Source organism: Labrus bergylta, chromosome 13 (assembly GCF_963930695.1).
Source record: "Labrus bergylta chromosome 13, fLabBer1.1, whole genome shotgun sequence".
NCBI classification, from domain to species: Eukaryota; Metazoa; Chordata; class Actinopteri; order Labriformes; family Labridae; genus Labrus; species Labrus bergylta.
The window spans coordinates 8,795,599-8,814,174 of NC_089207.1; the positions used below are offsets into that span (position 1 = coordinate 8,795,599).

Sequence of the window (18,576 nt, forward strand, 5' to 3'; positions counted from 1 at the left end):
TTAAACTATATGGATGATGGGGCAAATAGAGAGGGGAAATAACATGCAATCCAGGTCTGTAGATAGTAGGGACGGGACAAAATATAAATTCAGCAATATGTTGTCGTCTTGACTCATGTGATACAATGTTAAAATGCTCGCAAATATCAAGTATCAAATAGAAATTTAGTCATTTTAATGAGCGGACTCGCCTCTCCACGTGCAAATGTTCACCTATTCAAGACCCCTACAAACTTTTTTTTTTTTTTTGCAAGTTGCTTCACACTATGATTAGCGTCCTCCAAAACCAATTATAATTACTTTAAACAAATACAACAGGCCGTGAATGTTGTGTCCGTTGAATGTTTTTTCTCCCTTTTGTGCAGAGCAGCAATGGATTAAGCAAGACCTCTTCCAGAGTTGGCAAAGTGAGGAGATCGATCTGGTTATGCAAGACTATTTGGTCACTTACTTCCAGCTATAAACGCCCTTGTGGGGATTACAAAACACTTCAAGTTTAAGACTGTTTGCCAAAAAAAAAAAAGTAGAAGCAATTTGGGGAAATCACCTTGAGCTCCGGGAAACTGTGATGGAAATATTTCACTGTAATGATATTCTATGAGGCAAAACATTGAGCAATAAAATAAATCAAGAAAAACAACATTATTGCAAATTAACCAGTGATGAAGATGTTGTTTATTTAAGCCCTGAATGCACAATGTCCACTCCGTCTTTGTAATGAGGCCCCCAGTATATTAAATGGCCAATCATTGTGTTCTCTTGAGACAGACGACGTCAGCCCATGTTCTTCTGCTGCTGTACTCACCACGTGTGTCTTTCCTTCAAAGAATTCTCCACTGCCTTCTGGGAACTGGCTCCATAAAGCCTAATTCAATAACATCAGGGGAAACGTGCAGCGGGTGAAGCACTCTTAAGTGTGTGATATCAGCGCTTCATTAGGGGTGAATAAAGACAGGCAGGGTAGAAGGCTGCCTTTCATGGCTGCATGAGAGGCTCCTGGTTCCCCGTCGCAGGCGGGCAGGCGGGCAGGCAGGCGGGCAGGAAGGCAGGCGGGCAGGAAGGCAGGCGGGCAGGCGGACGGGCGGACGGGCGGGCAGGCATGCAGGCAGGCAGGCAGGCAGGCGGACGGGCAGGCATGCAGAGCCCTCAGAGGCACTGTGATTAAAGGGACGAGCAGGCTAATGGGGAGCTCATTTGGACCAATCTGCTGTGTGATAAGGGAGATGGAGGGTGGCGTGATGCTCCAGAGGTGACGGCTTAATCTCCACACACATCCATTCGAACACACATATTTTTACTTTAGGTCTCAGCCGGAAGACTGCCGCTGAGAGTCTCTGATTTCTCTGCAGAGATGAACACACACACACACAAACACACACACCACACACACACACACACACACACACACACACAGTTTACAATGAACAAACAATAAGCCTGCATCACCCAAAACTTTGCAAAAAGATGACCTCCACAAACTTCATTTTGGGGAATAAATTGAGCTCGACAGCACATCATAATTTTAAATTAAAAAATTACTACCCAGAGTATTTTTTTTCTCTCTCTTTTTTTTTTTTTCCCATTTCAACCAGCAATTGCACCCAAAGTTAACCAGCAGCAGCCAGCATGGGCAGAAATATTTCCCATCATGCCTCGGGAGCAAATGAGACAAGCTGTTTACTATGGGGACATCTGCACATTTTGGCAACAGAGTCTGAAATTAGATTTTATTATATTGTGGAATCCATGAAATGAGTTGCAACTTAATTAGGACTGTGCAAGTAAACTCAAATGTCCAAAATATTACAAAGAAAATTGAAAATTAAATTGCTGTCACAGTTCCACCCAAACTGTGATGCTCCACGCCAGAGTGGGAGGAGAGTCCCCCGCATTAGGGAGCTTTATAAGGTTGGCTATCAAACTTTAGAAACTTTCTTGTTACCAACCAAAATGTTTTACATCAACAGAGGTGGGAAGTCATCAGTAAAGCTCTTTAGAACTGCATTTACGTAGAGGTATCTGTACTTTAATGTTTGTTTTTCTCCTTTCAATTCTTTAATTTAACCCCCTGTATTTTAATTTACAACTATCTCTATCACTAACTTTCCCCTACTTACCTTTTCAAAGCAGGCTCATTTCTGTAGCTTTAATGCATGACATGGATTGTCAATCATTTATATTAATTTGAAAATATTTCAAAATAAATGTGGGGATATACTGTATATAAAGATTAACGACACATCTCCACCTCCTCCCGTTGCACAAAGTGAAGCCAAAACTCCCCCACAAAGAGCTCTGACCTCTAGCTAGTGACGTCACAGTCTGTGCAGTAGCTGCAGTATTGATGTCCCGCCACTTTCACTAACCTGAGCTCATAATTTAACTTATTGACCGAACAGTAAAGATCCTTCAGGTCAGCACCAGTCCACAGCAGAACAGATTCTTGTGTCAGTTTGAAGCAGAAACTACTATTATATACATTTCAGAGACTCTTGTCTAAGTGCTTGTAATGTTTCCTCTTGCTGTTCTCTCTAATGCGGTGCACACGGCACCACAGGAGCTGCAGTTGTCAACACGGCTGCCAATCACTGCCATACAACCCTTTTAATAGCATCAGGTAACTAATTAAAACTAAATTGCTCAGAAAATGAACACTTCAGCATAAAGCAGCATGGTATGACTCAACCATAATGACAGAAAAGTATTAAAACAAGTGTTTTGACATCAGTGTTTGTTTGTTTTTTTTAAATGTATATATTTGGATGACATGTAGCAAAGGGTCGATGTCGGGTTCAAACCCACAGCCGCTGCACCAAGGACTGCAGCTTCTATATATAGGTGTCTCTTGACATATCCGACATATCAGCACCCCTGATTTTATAGTTTGAACCATGTCCCATCTGTTAGGGAGGCAGAGTTTATGACCGATACTGAAGCCAGATGACAGATACAATAGCTGTTGTGTCGTCCATTTTTTTATACAGTCTGTGTTGAAGACGAAACTGACAACGGATGGGAACTCAACTGCAGAGAGGTCACATCTAGTAAAAGCAAAGGGAAGTGAACAACTGTGAACACCTCTTTACAAAGAACCAAACGTTACAATCTGCCAAATATTTAAACCCAGATTAAATTATTTGTCTGAAACATTTCCAATCGAACAAAGGAAATCAGCCAGGATGTGTCATGTCAAATGACAAACCTGAAGAATTGAACATTTGTCAATGCAAACCAAGTGAAGGAGATGAACGAGCCGGCACATCGATGCACCTAAAATATTTTGTTTCAGTCCCTCGTAAATTTCCACCTTACCGGCTGGCTGTGTAATTGAATGTTTTCTTCAGGACGAGGGTTCAGTATAAATCTTAGTGCTGCTGAGAACAAATGGTACCTAAGGAGGCGGTGAAGGTGGCATCAATCACCGCTGTTCTTCTACAAACTTGACCAGTAAGCCTGCCTTTCAAACGAGTTTCTCCGATGGGATTTGAATGCCTATTAAATCACAATTCCAAATGAAACTAGTGCTCATTGTTGTTCTCGTCTTTATTTTTCCTTGTTTGCAGCCATCCTCTACACCTCCTGCATCCTGGTGGGCATTTTCATGAACAGCAGCGTGCCAATATTCTTCGAGCTCTTCATCGAGACCGTGTACCCGGTCCCTGAAGGCATCACCTGCGGAGTGGTCACTTTCCTCGCCAACCTGTTCTGCGGCCTGCTGCTTTTCTTCCTCACCTTTTACAGCACAGGTAAGACAGGAGAACTAAAACTCTGGACTTGTATTTTTCTCATTATTGTAAAAGGAAAAAAAGGAACAATTCTCTGCCCCCCGCCACAGGTTTCTCCTCCCTCCCAAAAGCTACAGGCATCATTGTTTTCAAAAATCCATTTCCACCTCTGCAGATGCTGCCGACAAAAGACAGAAAATTAGGTTACAATACAATTGACACATTCAGCACAAAGCAAGAAAAACTCCCTTCTGCAATTTAGCCTCTGATTTATCTTCCTGGCAGAGTTTGATCAAATAATTTCGGCAAACAGCAGACAGGACAGCGTGTCATCTGCTTCTTTTCTGCCCTGCGGTTTCGACGAGAGAAAGCCAAATCACAGTCAAAGTAGCTCAGGCATCTATGTAAACGCCTTTGTGTGTGTGTGGGCAAAAGCTTTCTTTAGTGGTGTGTACTCGTGTTTTGTTCTGTTTGTCCGAACCTTTCTTGATATTTGCCCACCAGTCCTCGGTTTCTTTACCCTACCCTGTGAGTTTGGCTACATCACAACACAAATCAGCTGGGTTGATGAATCCATCTCTGACACTCTTCCCCCTGCTCTGCTTGTTTGAGTAAACAGCAGATATATTTTCAAACCGCCATAAATATTCATGAGTTTCATCCTCCCACTCTGCTGACTTGCTGTGATTGCTACGAGGATACTGACAGCTGCTGCCTGACAACTGTATGTTGATCCTCCTGCCTTCTGGGTTGTCTTGCCGGTGCAGGTGGATATGAATCTTCTTTGACCTTAACAGCCGTTGAGCCAAGAGTATCCTTGGGGGCACACTAACAAGTACGACAGTAGTGGCACAAATCCAGCTTGTTCTGTTGCAAACAGCTGGTATCAAATATTTACAACACATATGATTGTAGAGCCTCAACTACTAGGACTGCACCATATAAGGAAAATATGAAATGTGCAATAACATTGTTCAGAATGAGGATAAAGATGTTTTTGTTTAGGATACATTTTGGGGCTTTTTTTTTGTAGAGATAGGACAGCAGATAGAGCTGGAAATCAGGGACAGAGAGAGTGGGGAATGACATGCAGGAAAGGAGCCACAGGTCGGGTTTGAACCCAGTCGCCAGCTAGGAGGACTATAGCCTCCGCGCATGGGGCATGCACGCTAACCACCAGGCCACCACCAACGTGTTTCAGGTCATCAAGAAACACATTGCAAACATCATTTAAATAGGGTTGTTACGAAACTGAAAAAAGGTTTAAAAAAAAACAAAAAAAAAAACATAAACAATAATATACATCCACATATATATGAGACAATGAGACACCTGCAATGGTCGGCTGGTTGTAGGTTGGACCAATGAGAACTGTTAGGGAGGTGAGGGGCGTGTCCACCTCTTCAAGCCTTTCACTCTCCATGCACTTTGGTAGTTGTTGAAGTTGTTCCAGAAAATCTCACTCTGCTTCTTCAAGGCATATCAAACTCCTTTTTCTTTCTCAAAAGAAAACCAACTAATTGATTTTGTTTTCGTCTTTTACTTTAAATCTTTTATCCCTCTGCATAGTTTTAATTTTTGTATGAGTGAAGCTTGTGTAATCTATGTTATATCAGGACACTCTTGCAATCCTTTAGCAGTTGAGGGGGCGTCCTGCTTTTAAAAAAACAAAAAAAAAAAAAACATGCAATTAAAGAATTACAGTGTAGGGTTTCTGACACATGTATATGCCTCCAAACCCTCATTTTATGCATCTCCTCTCTCCTGATCTCTGTGACTAAACCATCAATTCCCTTTGATGGTACGATCCAAAATGTACCTGCTGATGTCAAAGCTTTCTGACCCAAATAGATCTCCGGAGCAGCGTTACTTAAAGCTATGACTGTTTTTCTGCCAAGCTGGCTGCAAAGGAGAAAAAGTTACAAGCGACTGCCAAAATGCACATTTGGCACTGAGTTTGCAGCATCACAGCAAAAAGGGTAATTCATAAAAATAGACTTTAAGGATTATAGAATCTAATTTTTCACCGATAAATAATCTTTTAAAGCACCATTTGTACCAGATGCAGAGCTCAATTTGTACAAGTTGAATACAAAGAGGGTCTAAAAGCTCCACAGCATTGTTGTCACACTAATAACTAGATTCCCTTTAATTACTTTAAGAGAAATCTTTTTTTTTTTTTCTAGGCAAGGCAAACCAACACTGTGTGTATATATTTATAAATGCTTTTGTTGGATTGTTTAAAGGCACAGGCAGTGGGCTTTAAAATCCTGTTAGATTAAAGGGAGGCTGCTGCGGCGGTGTTAAAAACAAAACTTGGAAATAGATGAATGAGCATTGTTTTGAAGGTCATAAGTGCACTTTTATTGGCGAGACCATTGCCGTAAAGGGTCTCTCTGTGTGGAGTTTGCATGTTCTCCCTGTGCATGCGTGGGTTCACTCCGGGTACTCCGGCTTCCTCCCACAGTCCAAAGACATGCTCGTGCTGTAAGATTCATTGGTGTCTCTAAATTGCCCGTAGGTGTGAATGTGAGAGGCTGGTTCTCTGTCTCTATATGTCAGCACTGTGATTGACTGGCGACCAGTCCAGGTTGTACCCACCTTCTCGCCCAATGACAGCTTGGATCGGCTCCAGCCTCCCCTAAAATGGAAAAGCAGTATACTGTGGATAATGGATGGATGGTTTGACTCAGTCTTCAACAGGTGTAGTTTGGGACTCTGAGTGGATTAATTGAATTTAGCCGTCATTATTTCCACAGTAAAAAGAACTGCAGTTAAAGGACAACTCAAAGAGGAGTGAAGCTGCCTGGAAATTGAGATTTAGAGGCCAGGTAATGTATTTTGACTCGTGTGAAGCTGCATTAGTCAGTCCGCTGATAAATCATAGATTAGACAGTGATAGAGCAGGTGTGGATATAGATGGAGCAGCTGCACACCATCTCAAGAGTTGAACTCATAAAGAATACATGTATCGTCTGCTCCACACTCCTCTCTGCGAGGCTCCGAATGACTGACTGCTTTGTGTCAAGGTGTGAGTGTGCATGTGGAAGTGCTACATGTTCTGTGTATAGTTGTACACTTTGTGTGTTGCTGCTCCTCTGTAGTCACTTCTTTTCGAGTTCAGACGCAGAGTCCTGTGTGTGTGTGTGTGTGTGTGTGTGTACATGTGTGTGGGCGAGCTGAAGGGTGTCTGATGTGCTGGGATGGATCCTTGACAACTTCCCCGCGACAGCCGGAGAGAAGATCAAGCTGAGATGATAGAGGCATTCGCTGCTCTTTTCTTTCACTTCCCACCCTGCAGTCGTCTAATAGAGCGGGATGCATCCAGGCTCTCCTGTCAGGAAGTTCACACTGCTGCAGGCATGTAGGCACTGTAGAAAACTAACTGAGCAGGAGATTGCCACAAACTATATACCTGCGCATAGTTGTTGAAATCTGCTACTGCTGCCAAATCTGCAGGCAACCAACCGCTGTTTGCAGTTCAGAGCTGTTGTTTCAGTATTCTTTGAACCATCTTAATCATGATGGAGAGATTTATTTAAGAGTGAGTCATTTAAAACAAGATATTGCTTGATTTATTTCATCTTGCTGGAACAAGCTTCACATTAAAACAAAGCCACGAATTACAGCCAATGAACAAGCAATGAAAAGCAACAATAGTGTTGTATTTACTGATGAAACAATCCTAAATCCTGTTTTCACAACCGGGCTCTTAAGGTCTGAAGAAATCATGGGAAACCTACGGTTTTTAACTAAACGGTGTTAGGTGTATTACCAGAATACAGCAACAATACAACAGAACATGGTGCCATTCAGGAGCTGTGGTGATGGTGTGACGCTGAGTATGGATGAGAGGGACTGAGAGGTTGACAGCCAGATCTTTAATAGGGAGACTTGGGAGCCTCCCACTTGGGAGACTGGCCATGTCTGCCGAGGTGTGGTGGAACACCGGGGACACAAACACACAGACAGGAGGACAAAACACAAACAGGCCCTGCTGGCGGGAGGGCCGTCACACTGTTTTTATAATCTTACATGATTACAGATGTGTTTAAAGGTGACTGTAGCTTATACCAAGATGAGAAAACATAAAAATCCTCGTCAGATAATCTCAGGAAAAAAAACAAAAAGCAGAGATATTTTTTTAAACTTGTGTCTGTTGTTTTGTTTTTTCCCACAAAAGATGAAAATCTAGAAAATATAGCCAGAGTGTTTTTTTTTTTTTGGGAGGGGTAAAACTGATGGTTCTAAAATCAGCTGGGCATCCTCACCATCCGAATGCTTCTTTGCCAATTATCACTCAAAAAAAGATTTATTTTCAGGTGCTGTTTTTAGGCACAGATTAACACACACGTGTTTGCGTAGTTGTGAGCTTTTCCTGCATCAGCACTTCATTAAGCTTTAAGACTTGTCGATGTGTGTTTCTGGGCGTAATGGAGCCAATGAGCCGAGTAGAGAGAGCGAGAGAAAGACGGAGAGCTGCCGATACAAGCACATAGGAGCTCAGTAGAAAACGTATTCATGTTAGTAACAAAGTAACAATGCTTGTTTTTCCAGAGTCATTGTGATTGGCTAAATACATGCAAGCTAACCCTGATTGGTTGTTGGTCGTAAAAGAAAAGGGTAGGTTCTCACATTCACAGATCAGACACACATTTATTCAAAGGAACATTTCTATTAATTAATATAAGTAACATGCAGTGTTCAAAATGTGTTAATATAACCAAAATTCCAACATGTACAAATCAATCTTTTTTTAATGAAAATTTGGAGAAAAATTACCAAAACAAAGTTGAGTATTAATGCGTATGTGTTAAATAGTATTTACTCTGGTACAGGCAGACATTTTTAGATCCTCTTCAGTTCTATTCTGTAAAAACGTTCTCTTGTCTCTGAGATCGAAAACCTGCCCATTTCCTGTCCTGTTTGGAAATCAGCTGTGTTCAGTTCTCCTGAAGCGATCCCTCCTGCACAGATTCATTTGATTATTATGTAAATTCCCCTTTGGAAGTATTCTTGTGGGCTGTTACTCTAATTTCCTCTCTGTATTCCCTTAATGGCTGCAGCACAAAAATATGCAGACTTCAAAACTGATAAATTCTACATGAGCCTTGTCTCTTCAAAGACCCACTTTTTTTTTTTTTTTTTTTTTTTTACCTCCTGATATTGGAAATTGGCAACACTAGCCTTTAAAGATTTCCATCTATTTCCAATTTATGGTTCATTTTAGGGATTTCCTTTTGGCTGCTCACTACCTCGTTATGCATTCTGAGTTATGGTTCCTTTTTCCTGCAAGCAGAGAGGAGTTTATGAATACACCGCCCTGTCCATTTGAATATCCATGAGAGGCCGGTCTTGGTTCAGTGAGCCTCACCTGGCCTCTTGACTTTGTTGTCGAGTTTAAAAAAAAAAAATAAAAAAAAATCTGTCAACCATGTGACTCAGTAACATAAATGGTGCCTCTGGGTCGTATGTCTGCGCTTGTTGCTTTTTTTTTTCGATTTCATCTGCTGTGTGTTTGTGTCATTTAGAGCAATGCATCAGGCAGAATACAAAGCAGCAGGGAGGTATTGTGGAGCAGAGAAAGCCTCAAAGGTTTTGTAGTGGATGAAGAAGGGGTGGAAGATGAGGAGGGGGTGGCGTTGAGTTTCCTGTGAGTTGTTCTGAATCTGCTGCATTGGGTGTTGGAGGGAAGTGGTAGGGGGGGTTAGGGAGAAATAATTCCAGCAGTTCTTTTGTCCCAAAAAGTTATTTTATTTCTTTGAGAGTCAACTTTTCATTCTTGTCTGAAGTAGAAAAAGAGGAGAAACTTCTCCAACCCCCCCCCCCGTAAAGAATGTGGAGGTGTTTAAAAACAAACAAACCGCTCTTCTTGTAGAGCGCAGTCATTCCTGAGAGATTTTTTTCTAAAAAAGAAGTCTTTTTTCATTTTCTGTTTTTTATTTTAAATCTTTCAGAGAGTTTTGACTTATGTGTGAGAAGAAACACTGGCATTAAAACAGTTTGCAAACTCACAAAGTCCGCCCACATGCGCATACTTTGGCAGGCGGTATGAATAATCCGGCTCCTATAGGTGTGTCCAACAAGCTGTCGATCTTCAGTAAATACATCCACATGTACTGTAACGAGGAGGTGGTCGTTTTCTGAAACATGATATCGTTTGTCTGTGTTTCTTGAAACGTGCGACCTCCATCTTCTAAAAATAAAAATAAAAAATAAATAAAAACACGGAGGCAGCAGAATGGAGTTTCATTAATTCTAACGCTGCATTGACCTCAATTAAGAGTGACGAAGGCCATAAGATTCCTGTCGGCCCACGACTCTGTCTTCATCTGCAGCTTCAATGTGCTGACGGTGGCAGCGGCAGTAATAGGTTGTTAATATGATGAACTGATCACACTGATGTTTCAGAGTATGCTCATTCTGTCACACTGAACCTGCTGTATGTAGAGGCACTAATTAACCGACTATCTGGCTGATGTGCATTTGCTTTGGATGACTCAGAACTTAGCTCAGCAGTTTGAATAGACCGGCATCCTTTATTATTAAAACTTACCCGTACCTGAACTGAACATGGTCTCCATTTTTTAATTGCCTTTCTGTAAAAAAAGTTAGGAAACAACTTATTGAAATATATGATTATTGATTTTTAAACATCTTCAGAAATTCAACAATTCTACTAATTTCTCCAGACAAAAATTATCACATTTAATCTACTAGAGTTTGGAATCTTAGAGTAACATAATGATAAGACACTATACTTTACGGTATGATACCGTACGTTACAATACGATGCTATGTGATACGCGATAAGTGGCTCAACAATAACATCACGTTACATTCTGCAGTATACGATATGGGCCTGTCCCTCACGAAGGATTTACATAGTCGAGCCTGATTCGTCAGATTTTGGCTATAGTTGACTGACAGTCAGAAGTTTTTTGTTGTTGTTTTTCCGCACTTATTGATCCCTGTCTCATTTGAGTTTAATCACTTTGTTAAACTATGTTTTCTTCTAATCTTGGAATAACATTTTATTCTATGATAGGACATTGTTTTACTAACTCATTAAGTCTGCATTTTGAGCATATAAAGATAAAACAAATGTTTCGATATTGGACCCTTTTGCTATCATCTACTATGTCCATATATCTGCACTTACAATATATGGCATTAACAGTCCTAGTCTTAGTGTTGTCTTTGTGAGCTCAAACTACAATAGCCCCACAATCAGGACCAAAACTGACATAAGATGGAGAAACGCTAGAGAAAATATGTATATAAGAATTTAGTTGAGAAATATAACACTTTGGTCTCAATCACACTAAAGAAATACACTTCTCCCTTTTTTTTTTTTTAGCAACTTTCTGATGTTTGAATAACTTATAATAAATAATAAATAAATAATAATAATAAATTATATAATTATATAATAAATAAAAAAGGAGAGCTCTATAGTTTAAAAGCCTAAACATCACATTAATTACTGGTTACCTTTAGTTCCCAGCCTGGACTTAAGAGCAGAGACCTGTGGGTGCTCACTGTTTACAGTATACATACTAAAAACATTTGGCGCCAAACTTACATTTTCTTGAAACAATTTTATAATCAATGTCAGAGCCCAATGGTGAACAGATGGGCCTCTAGAAATCAAAGAGCAGAACCTTTTGCCAATTCACCTGATTACATTACTACAATTACCAAGACTCCTTTTAGATTCTTTCAAAACTACAGGCTGAAACACACACACACACACACACACACACACACACACACACACACACACACACACACACACACACACACACACACACACACACACACACACACACACACACACACACGATTAGACTGTTTGTCTCCAACTTTAAATGGGCAAATCTTTGTCAAATGCATATGTTAGACAGAGTTAGAGGAAGAAGACAGCAGGTCAGATAAACACAACTCCATTAACCCGCCTCCTCGCTGGGTCTCCTGCTGTCCGGTTCACACACTCCTGATTAATGAGCCTGCTTCAGGAGTCTCGACACCTCGCCGAAAACACTCTCACCCAGTCCCTCATTTTGCCTCTCCTCTGGAGCCCCTTCTTCACCTCCTTTTTACTTGGATTTATCCTGTGCTTTCATCTTCGCACCTTTTAACCTACATTCTTCCTCCTCAAAGAAGCAGTAAAAGGTGTGCGGCTTACAGCCAAATCTCATAATTTTCCACAAAGAGGCTGCCTCACGCGGTATGAGAAGCAGTTCTTGCATTGATCCTGCAGCTGATTCACGCTCTTATGAGAAGATATGTGATTGGAATGGTGTACAGGCTGGTGTGAGTGAAGACACACTGTACTGGCTTGGGCCTTCAGCACTCTGTGTGTTACAACCTGATTTCTCTATATTTGGTCAGGCTTGTTATCAGGACCCGAGCAGCTGCCTGCTTTCACCTCATCCTCCATCCTGGCTGAGAAGTTTGCCCAAACTTTGATCCTCTTTAACTTCTCTGTCAGGACAAAACACCTGAAACACAAGACATGCTGCTGGGATGTCGGGCTTTACTGCGTGGGCTGCTTAATGCATTTGGAATAAGGGGTTTATTGATTTTTTTGTTTTCTTTTTCAGACAAAGGCTATTCCAAAAGTGAAGCCAATTCAGAAGTACCTTAAACCTTTACTCTGTCAAATGGCCCAGCAGGGGAAGATTCCAGTGGTTGTGAAAAGAAGTCTGAGGGGGGAATTCACCAAGAAATGAGTTTCTGCCGCTAATAGGTCCAATTAACTTATAATTATTGCACTAATTATATTCTAGTGCTGAAACATCCTTTAAGATTAGTGCTCTGTCCAGGTAGCTTGTTGTCTGTCCGATCCACAATAATTTGAAATGGAATATTTTCAGACTATAATTACAGATAGTTTATTTTTAGGTCATACAAAAATGGAATTGTTTTAATGATCCCTGGAACGTTGGGTGTGAAATTCTCGCAAAAAGTGTGGCGCAGTTACCACCAACTCGCAGCAAGCAGTCATTTCTTCAACCGAACTGCGTGTGGCTATTTCACGGCATCACTTGTAATCAAACTATTTTTGCAATGAGCCTGACTTGCATACAAAGGGGTGCATTTAGAAGTTGAATGCATAATAGTTTATTTAAATAAACACAAACAGCAACAGCGCTCACAGATGCTGCTAGCTCTGTGGCGCAGTTTAGGTCCTTTTGACTCTTTGGCAATACTTTTTGAATCAGATTGTGTCTTATTTGCAAAGGGTAGCGGGTGTAAAAGCCTCTCAATCCTTAAGGCCTTGATTGTATGAGACCCTATGGGAAAATGATCCGTTTTCTCAGTTGATTTGTTACCTCTGTAGCCTTTTTCCGGACTAATATGGTTTCAATTAGGCTTGTCAAGGCTTCCTCTGAACAGCAAGATGTTCACTTTTTAAAGTCATGGTCCAGTTTAGAGTAAGATTGACTAGAAAGTTGTTGCTACCATCACAACCTCTTGTAAAACGCTTAGCCATTTGTATCCACCCTGTTGTCAAATGTGCTTAGGTTTTGTCAAGAGGGGGCTACCTTAACTTCCTGTATACAGTCTAAGGTCCAAACTTGACTTGAGGTGTGACTGTGCATTCGTGCAGGCAGTGTGTGGTGAAAATCTTGACCCTTCATAACTCAAAGGCAAAACTTGAAGAAGAGCTCATTTGTCAGGGTGCTGATGAGTTAAGACGCAGACGGTTCGATGCAGCCGCGCCCTCTGCATTCAGCATTATTGTAGACAGCCAGAGCACCTCTCTTTGTGGTTAATGGAGCCTGAACAGAGAGCAGAGAAAATAGAGCACCTCATCCTGCACCATGTTTAGGTTCAAGTGTAGGTCAATGATAATGGGGAACGCTGCCAATATCATTGAATTATTCTGAATCATTACGAAAGACAGCTTGGGAGGCTGATCTTATTTCTTTTATGGTATGTCAGGAATTCCTATTGATTAGCCATTAGTCCCATATGATGCTGATAAATTATTCAGTGTCCCCTCATACAAACTCTCATTATGGTTTCTGGATTTATGTCGGTGACCCATTTGTCATTATTACAGAACACACTGATAACTTTGTGGTTTGGAGGAGTTTAAGTCAGTGGTCACTCTGACTTTGATACAATACAATCTGGATCTCAGGAGCCGCCTGCTCGTCCCAGGATGCATTTCATTAACAGCATTTTTTTGGACTGTATAGTTGTCGAAAAATGTATACTCATTCATAACATCCTATGCACCGTTATTGCTCTCAGTAGGTTCGACTCTTAGCTAGTTTGCAATTTAAGAGTCGAGAAACGTGAAGCTGAAAAAAAAAGTATTTTTGTAATTTGGGGTTAGGAATGACAACAGATTTTGTAGCTGGGCCCGAGCATTGACCTAGAGACACAATCAACATTGTCAACAACTGCAGGCGTTTTCACACTCCATACCTCGATAAGATAGACGGTGTTGAGTTTGGAAATGCTCTGACAATGCTGTTAATCTGCTTCTGTTGCAGTTTTTCACTCTTCTAGGAAAGCTTTTTTTCTAAATGTTTTAAAACCCAGCTGCAGGGATTTTCTTCATTCAACCACAAGACCATTTCACACTAAGGTCTGCCTGTTGGTATTCCAGGTAAGGCCCAGCTCGCTGTGGGTGTTCCAATTTAGAGCCAAAGCTGTTGCATAGATTTGTGTCCACGAGGGAATTTTCTCCATGCCAAAAAGGAGTAAAGCATGGAGCTAACTTTTGGAACAGGAGCTTTGTATTCTAGGAACCTGAAGAGTATTCTAGGAACCTGAAGAGTCTGTCCTATTATGTTGAAAACAATTGAAAGAATATTGTTTTCTCACACATGATCGATGTTGTTGAGTAAAAATTGTCTTCATGAGCCATAACTGTCAAAAGAAGTGCCTGAGAGGGAATGTTCTTGGACAAATATACATTTGAAGAGCGGGACAACATGGGAGAAAAATGTGGAGAGTGAAGAAAAAAGCGTAAAAACACAACTATATTTGGAGCAGTACACTTAAACTAAGTGCTTGTCCAGAGCCTGGAGGGTGCCAGACAGACTGCAAACTATCTAACCCAAACATCCCCTCTGTTTCTCTCTGTGTCTCCTTTTCTTCAGATCCGACGTGGGTGAACTGGTGTCTCGCCAGCGCGTGTGTCTTCAGCCTCATCGTCATCCTCTTCTTCAGGGAGTCCTACGACCGTCTCTACCTGGACGTCTTCGTCTCCGTGTGATGCTGCTAACAGGAAGAAAAAAAAAAAATGATGCAAACACGACGACTTGATAACATTGGACTGAGTTGTAACTATTCTTGCACAAAGTCGAGGAGAAAAGGGAGAAGAAAGGAAAGTGGACGGGCCACTTCCTTTTGACGGTGTAAGATTTTAGGATCTTTGTGTACATATTTCAAGTGGTGGTAATGGATAGCTTGTTCTGTGGCTGCCGAGAAGAACCAAGACTTGATTTAACAACGATGTTTACTCCAATGATCGATCAGCTCGATGCCACATGACTGCACAACACTGTCATTACCTGATTTTATTTGTCTGTCATTGTTTGTTTGTAAACAAATGTTGTGAACGGTTTGATTTCCTAACCAGACGCAGCATGACGGACTGTTAGTAGTTACTGTTTACAGATGATTTAATATTTAAGGTTCTCAGTGTCGACCCCCTTTATCGCTGCTCGTGTTGACTTACTGTGATCGTGTTTTAAATAACTGACTCAAAGCTGTACTGACTCCAGCTCCGCAGGGAGTGTCGCCCCATAACAAGGAAGCATAAAGGACAGCTTCTTAAGCCAATCAGCGGGCCTGGCTGAGCTGAGGCGGAGCTTAACGACGTCGTGTTAGTGCCGAGGCCTGACACTTTTTAGTGACTTGTGAAACTGAGACACAGGTACTTTGAATCTGATATAACACCACCTCAACATTATGAACATTATGCAAAAACGATCCTCCACATTGATGATTGGATGTGGGCCACATGGACACGTGGGCTGGGATTTGATGATAAATCGGATCTTTTTTTCTTTTTTTTTTGTTCTGATCAAAGAACTGTTCATGTGCAAGAAGCTAAGCTGTTGCCCTCTCGGATTTAAGAGGGCGTTCAGCCTATTTATGATTAATTGTGTGAAATTGCAGACGATTTGCGTTTTAATCAAACCTTAATGATGTTTTGTTTCATTTTTTACTGTTTTTAAATCGTTTTTTCTCAGCGGCCTGCCAGTATTTATTGGATACGTCTCTACACTAACATATTTAACACTTATTTTCACCGGGAAACGATGTTTAGTGACGGTTTCCGCCGCCGCAGAGGCACACCTAGGGAGATCATTTTTATTCTACAGGCATTAGGATTATGTTACGTTGTACTGTCAAAGGCTGCTCCTCCTCCAAACCACCAGCAGGGGTCTCTGCGCCAACTTGAAAGTTTACTGACAAAAAAACCTGACAGAAAATGGAAAGGCGGTTGGAGTTTCTTGGATTCCATTACTGACGAAACTGAAGATCTGATAAAACAAAAAGCCTCAGATCTGGAGGGACTAAATCACAAAAAACAAACAAACACAAAGGCAAATGAAAAACATCCAACACTTGAAGACAGATTTGTTGTTTGACTTGTCGATGTCTTTTCTGCGTCTTTGTCCTGCACAGTGTTGTAATGTGTTTCCCTCTGGGGTTGGAGATGTTTTCACTTATTTTTTACTCTCCTTGTACAGAAAAAAAAAAAAAAAAGGTTGTCTTTTACCTTTCGACATGTTGCCTTAATTGCCCGGTGCAGTGCGTTCAGCCTCCCTCTCCTCCACACTGTGACTACTTTGTCAGTGTATGTTGTTAAAGGTTATGTTCTCCCATTCTGCAGCACACACTCTCTGGTTTTACCTTCTGGCTTTGGGTTTTAAATGTCTTTGTTCTGTGGTAAGGATGAAGAGCAAATGTGACTGTTTTAAAATTTTCCAGCACCTTATTAAAAACAAACATTTTAAGAATAACGCTGCTGTTGTTCTCCTGTTGTTTATATAATGTACACGCTGTTTGAAATTACTCTGTGGTCTAAGTCGACTCTAGCGTTAATAAGGACCTTTGTTTCTACCTCCACCTCCCCTCAACCTGACTTTACTTCCCTTTTTCTTACATGTGTCACCTCCTTTACTTCAGAATGAGATCAGAATCAGAATGCTTTATGCAGACATTTCCTACCAGCCCTTTAGTAAAACGTCTGAGTGAAGTTGGGGTGAGCAAATGTGTGAATGCAGAAGGAAATATTCAGGAACATTTGGGCGGAAAGATCATGATGTTACTAAACCACTACCTCAGTTGACAGTATTTTTTATTTTCTTCATCTGTGGTTGTGTTTTGAAAATGTCCCTATAGATTTAGTAATAACAATAAAAACATTATTTATCGAGCACTTTTCAAAATCCAAGTGAAAAAATTAAACCAGCAAATCATTAGAGTCAACAGTTGGCAAGGACTAAATGGTAAATGGACTTGAGCTTGTATAACACTTTTCTAGTCTTCTGACTACTCAAAGGGCTTTTTAATTGCAGGTCACATTCACCCATTCTCAACACATTCACACATTGAGAGGCTGCTATGTAAATTGTCCTTCAGCATTATTTATTCACATTCATACGCATTTACAAACCGCAGCGTTCTACACAATCAGAGCTCATCTCTGGAGACTGCATTGTGTTAACCATTTCCGTCGCTAACTGCTATGTCACACCTTTTCACAAGATAATTGGTTGGTTGAGACATTTTGGACTGCATCCCCTTGGAGAATCCTCTCACAATACCTCCAGGAAATAATAGTAAGAGATAACCCTGACGCCATGATCAGCACCTTTTGCTAACCTCACCTTGCACCATAGGTGGCATCACAGATCTAATTTTCTGAGGCCAAGAAGGGCTTACCAACAAATTTTAACAGATATTCAGCTTAAGGTTGGAATGTGTCATTAGCGACATCACACACTACTGAAGCTTCATCAAAAGGCAACGTTACTGGTTGAAGATCGTGAAAACGTTTCACCTCTCCTCCGAAAGGACTCTTCAGTACCACGACCTGAATGACACAGATATCACAAACTGTCTTTACACATGACAAAGAGTGTGACTGAAATCTTATTTTGTTTACTAAACTGATAATAATTGATAAACTGGGTCAGATGTACTCCAAGCCAAACCCCAGTGTTGAACACTAAAGCTAATGCAGACATGCAAGAAGCTGCCGCTCCTAGAGTGTCCACTTGAGGCTGGCCATGGAAATCCCATATTAAAATGCTTTTTTTGTTTGTTTGTTGCCCAAAAAAGGTTCAATAAACCAGGTACAATATACGCCTGGAGTTAGAGTTAGGGTTACACTAGGGTTAAACTGGGTACACATACTTATCACAAAATAAGCAATCCTCTGTGTCACTGAAAACCCGTCAGTCAGTTTTAGACTGCTAGGGAAGGTTTTCAATCTTGAGTTGTAGGATTTTGGTTTACCTTTGACTGTGCCTTTAAGAAACAGATTACATCACACTCTGTTCACGTCTGATCTCATCTTCTGTGTTATTCTTGCAGTGCATTAACGTTTTGTCACATTGTCCCAGGATAGAAGTAGAGGAAGCTCTCAGAGGAAACCTGCATTCTAGGAAACCTCTCAGTTTTTCTACTTTATTTTCAAATCCACGTCGGGATCAACGTGCATGACCTCAATGTTTTTAAATCTTCCTTCAGGAGCCATGTTTTATCACCCTTCTTCCTGGCTTTGCAGCTGGAGATGAGCTCATGCTAAGTAGCTGGCTAGTTAAGGTCTCTTGGGAAAGTCTGCATGCAACAGACTGTTTGAGTCCTC

General features: G+C 41.1%; 1 protein-coding gene across 1 annotated transcript in view; it reads left to right on the forward strand.

Annotated features, from left to right (window-relative positions):
- The window catches only part of slc49a4 (solute carrier family 49 member 4), a 56,984-nt gene extending 40,261 nt beyond the window's left edge, over window positions 1–16,723 (forward strand). Inside the window, exons 8-9 of the mRNA XM_020651253.3 lie at window positions 3,564–3,746; window positions 14,849–16,723. Of these exons, the coding sequence (XP_020506909.1) occupies window positions 3,564–3,746; window positions 14,849–14,964 (299 nt within the window). The 3' untranslated portion in view covers window positions 14,965–16,723. The remainder of the gene's footprint in view (window positions 1–3,563; window positions 3,747–14,848) is intronic.
- The last annotated feature ends 1,853 nt before the right edge of the window (window positions 16,724–18,576 follow it).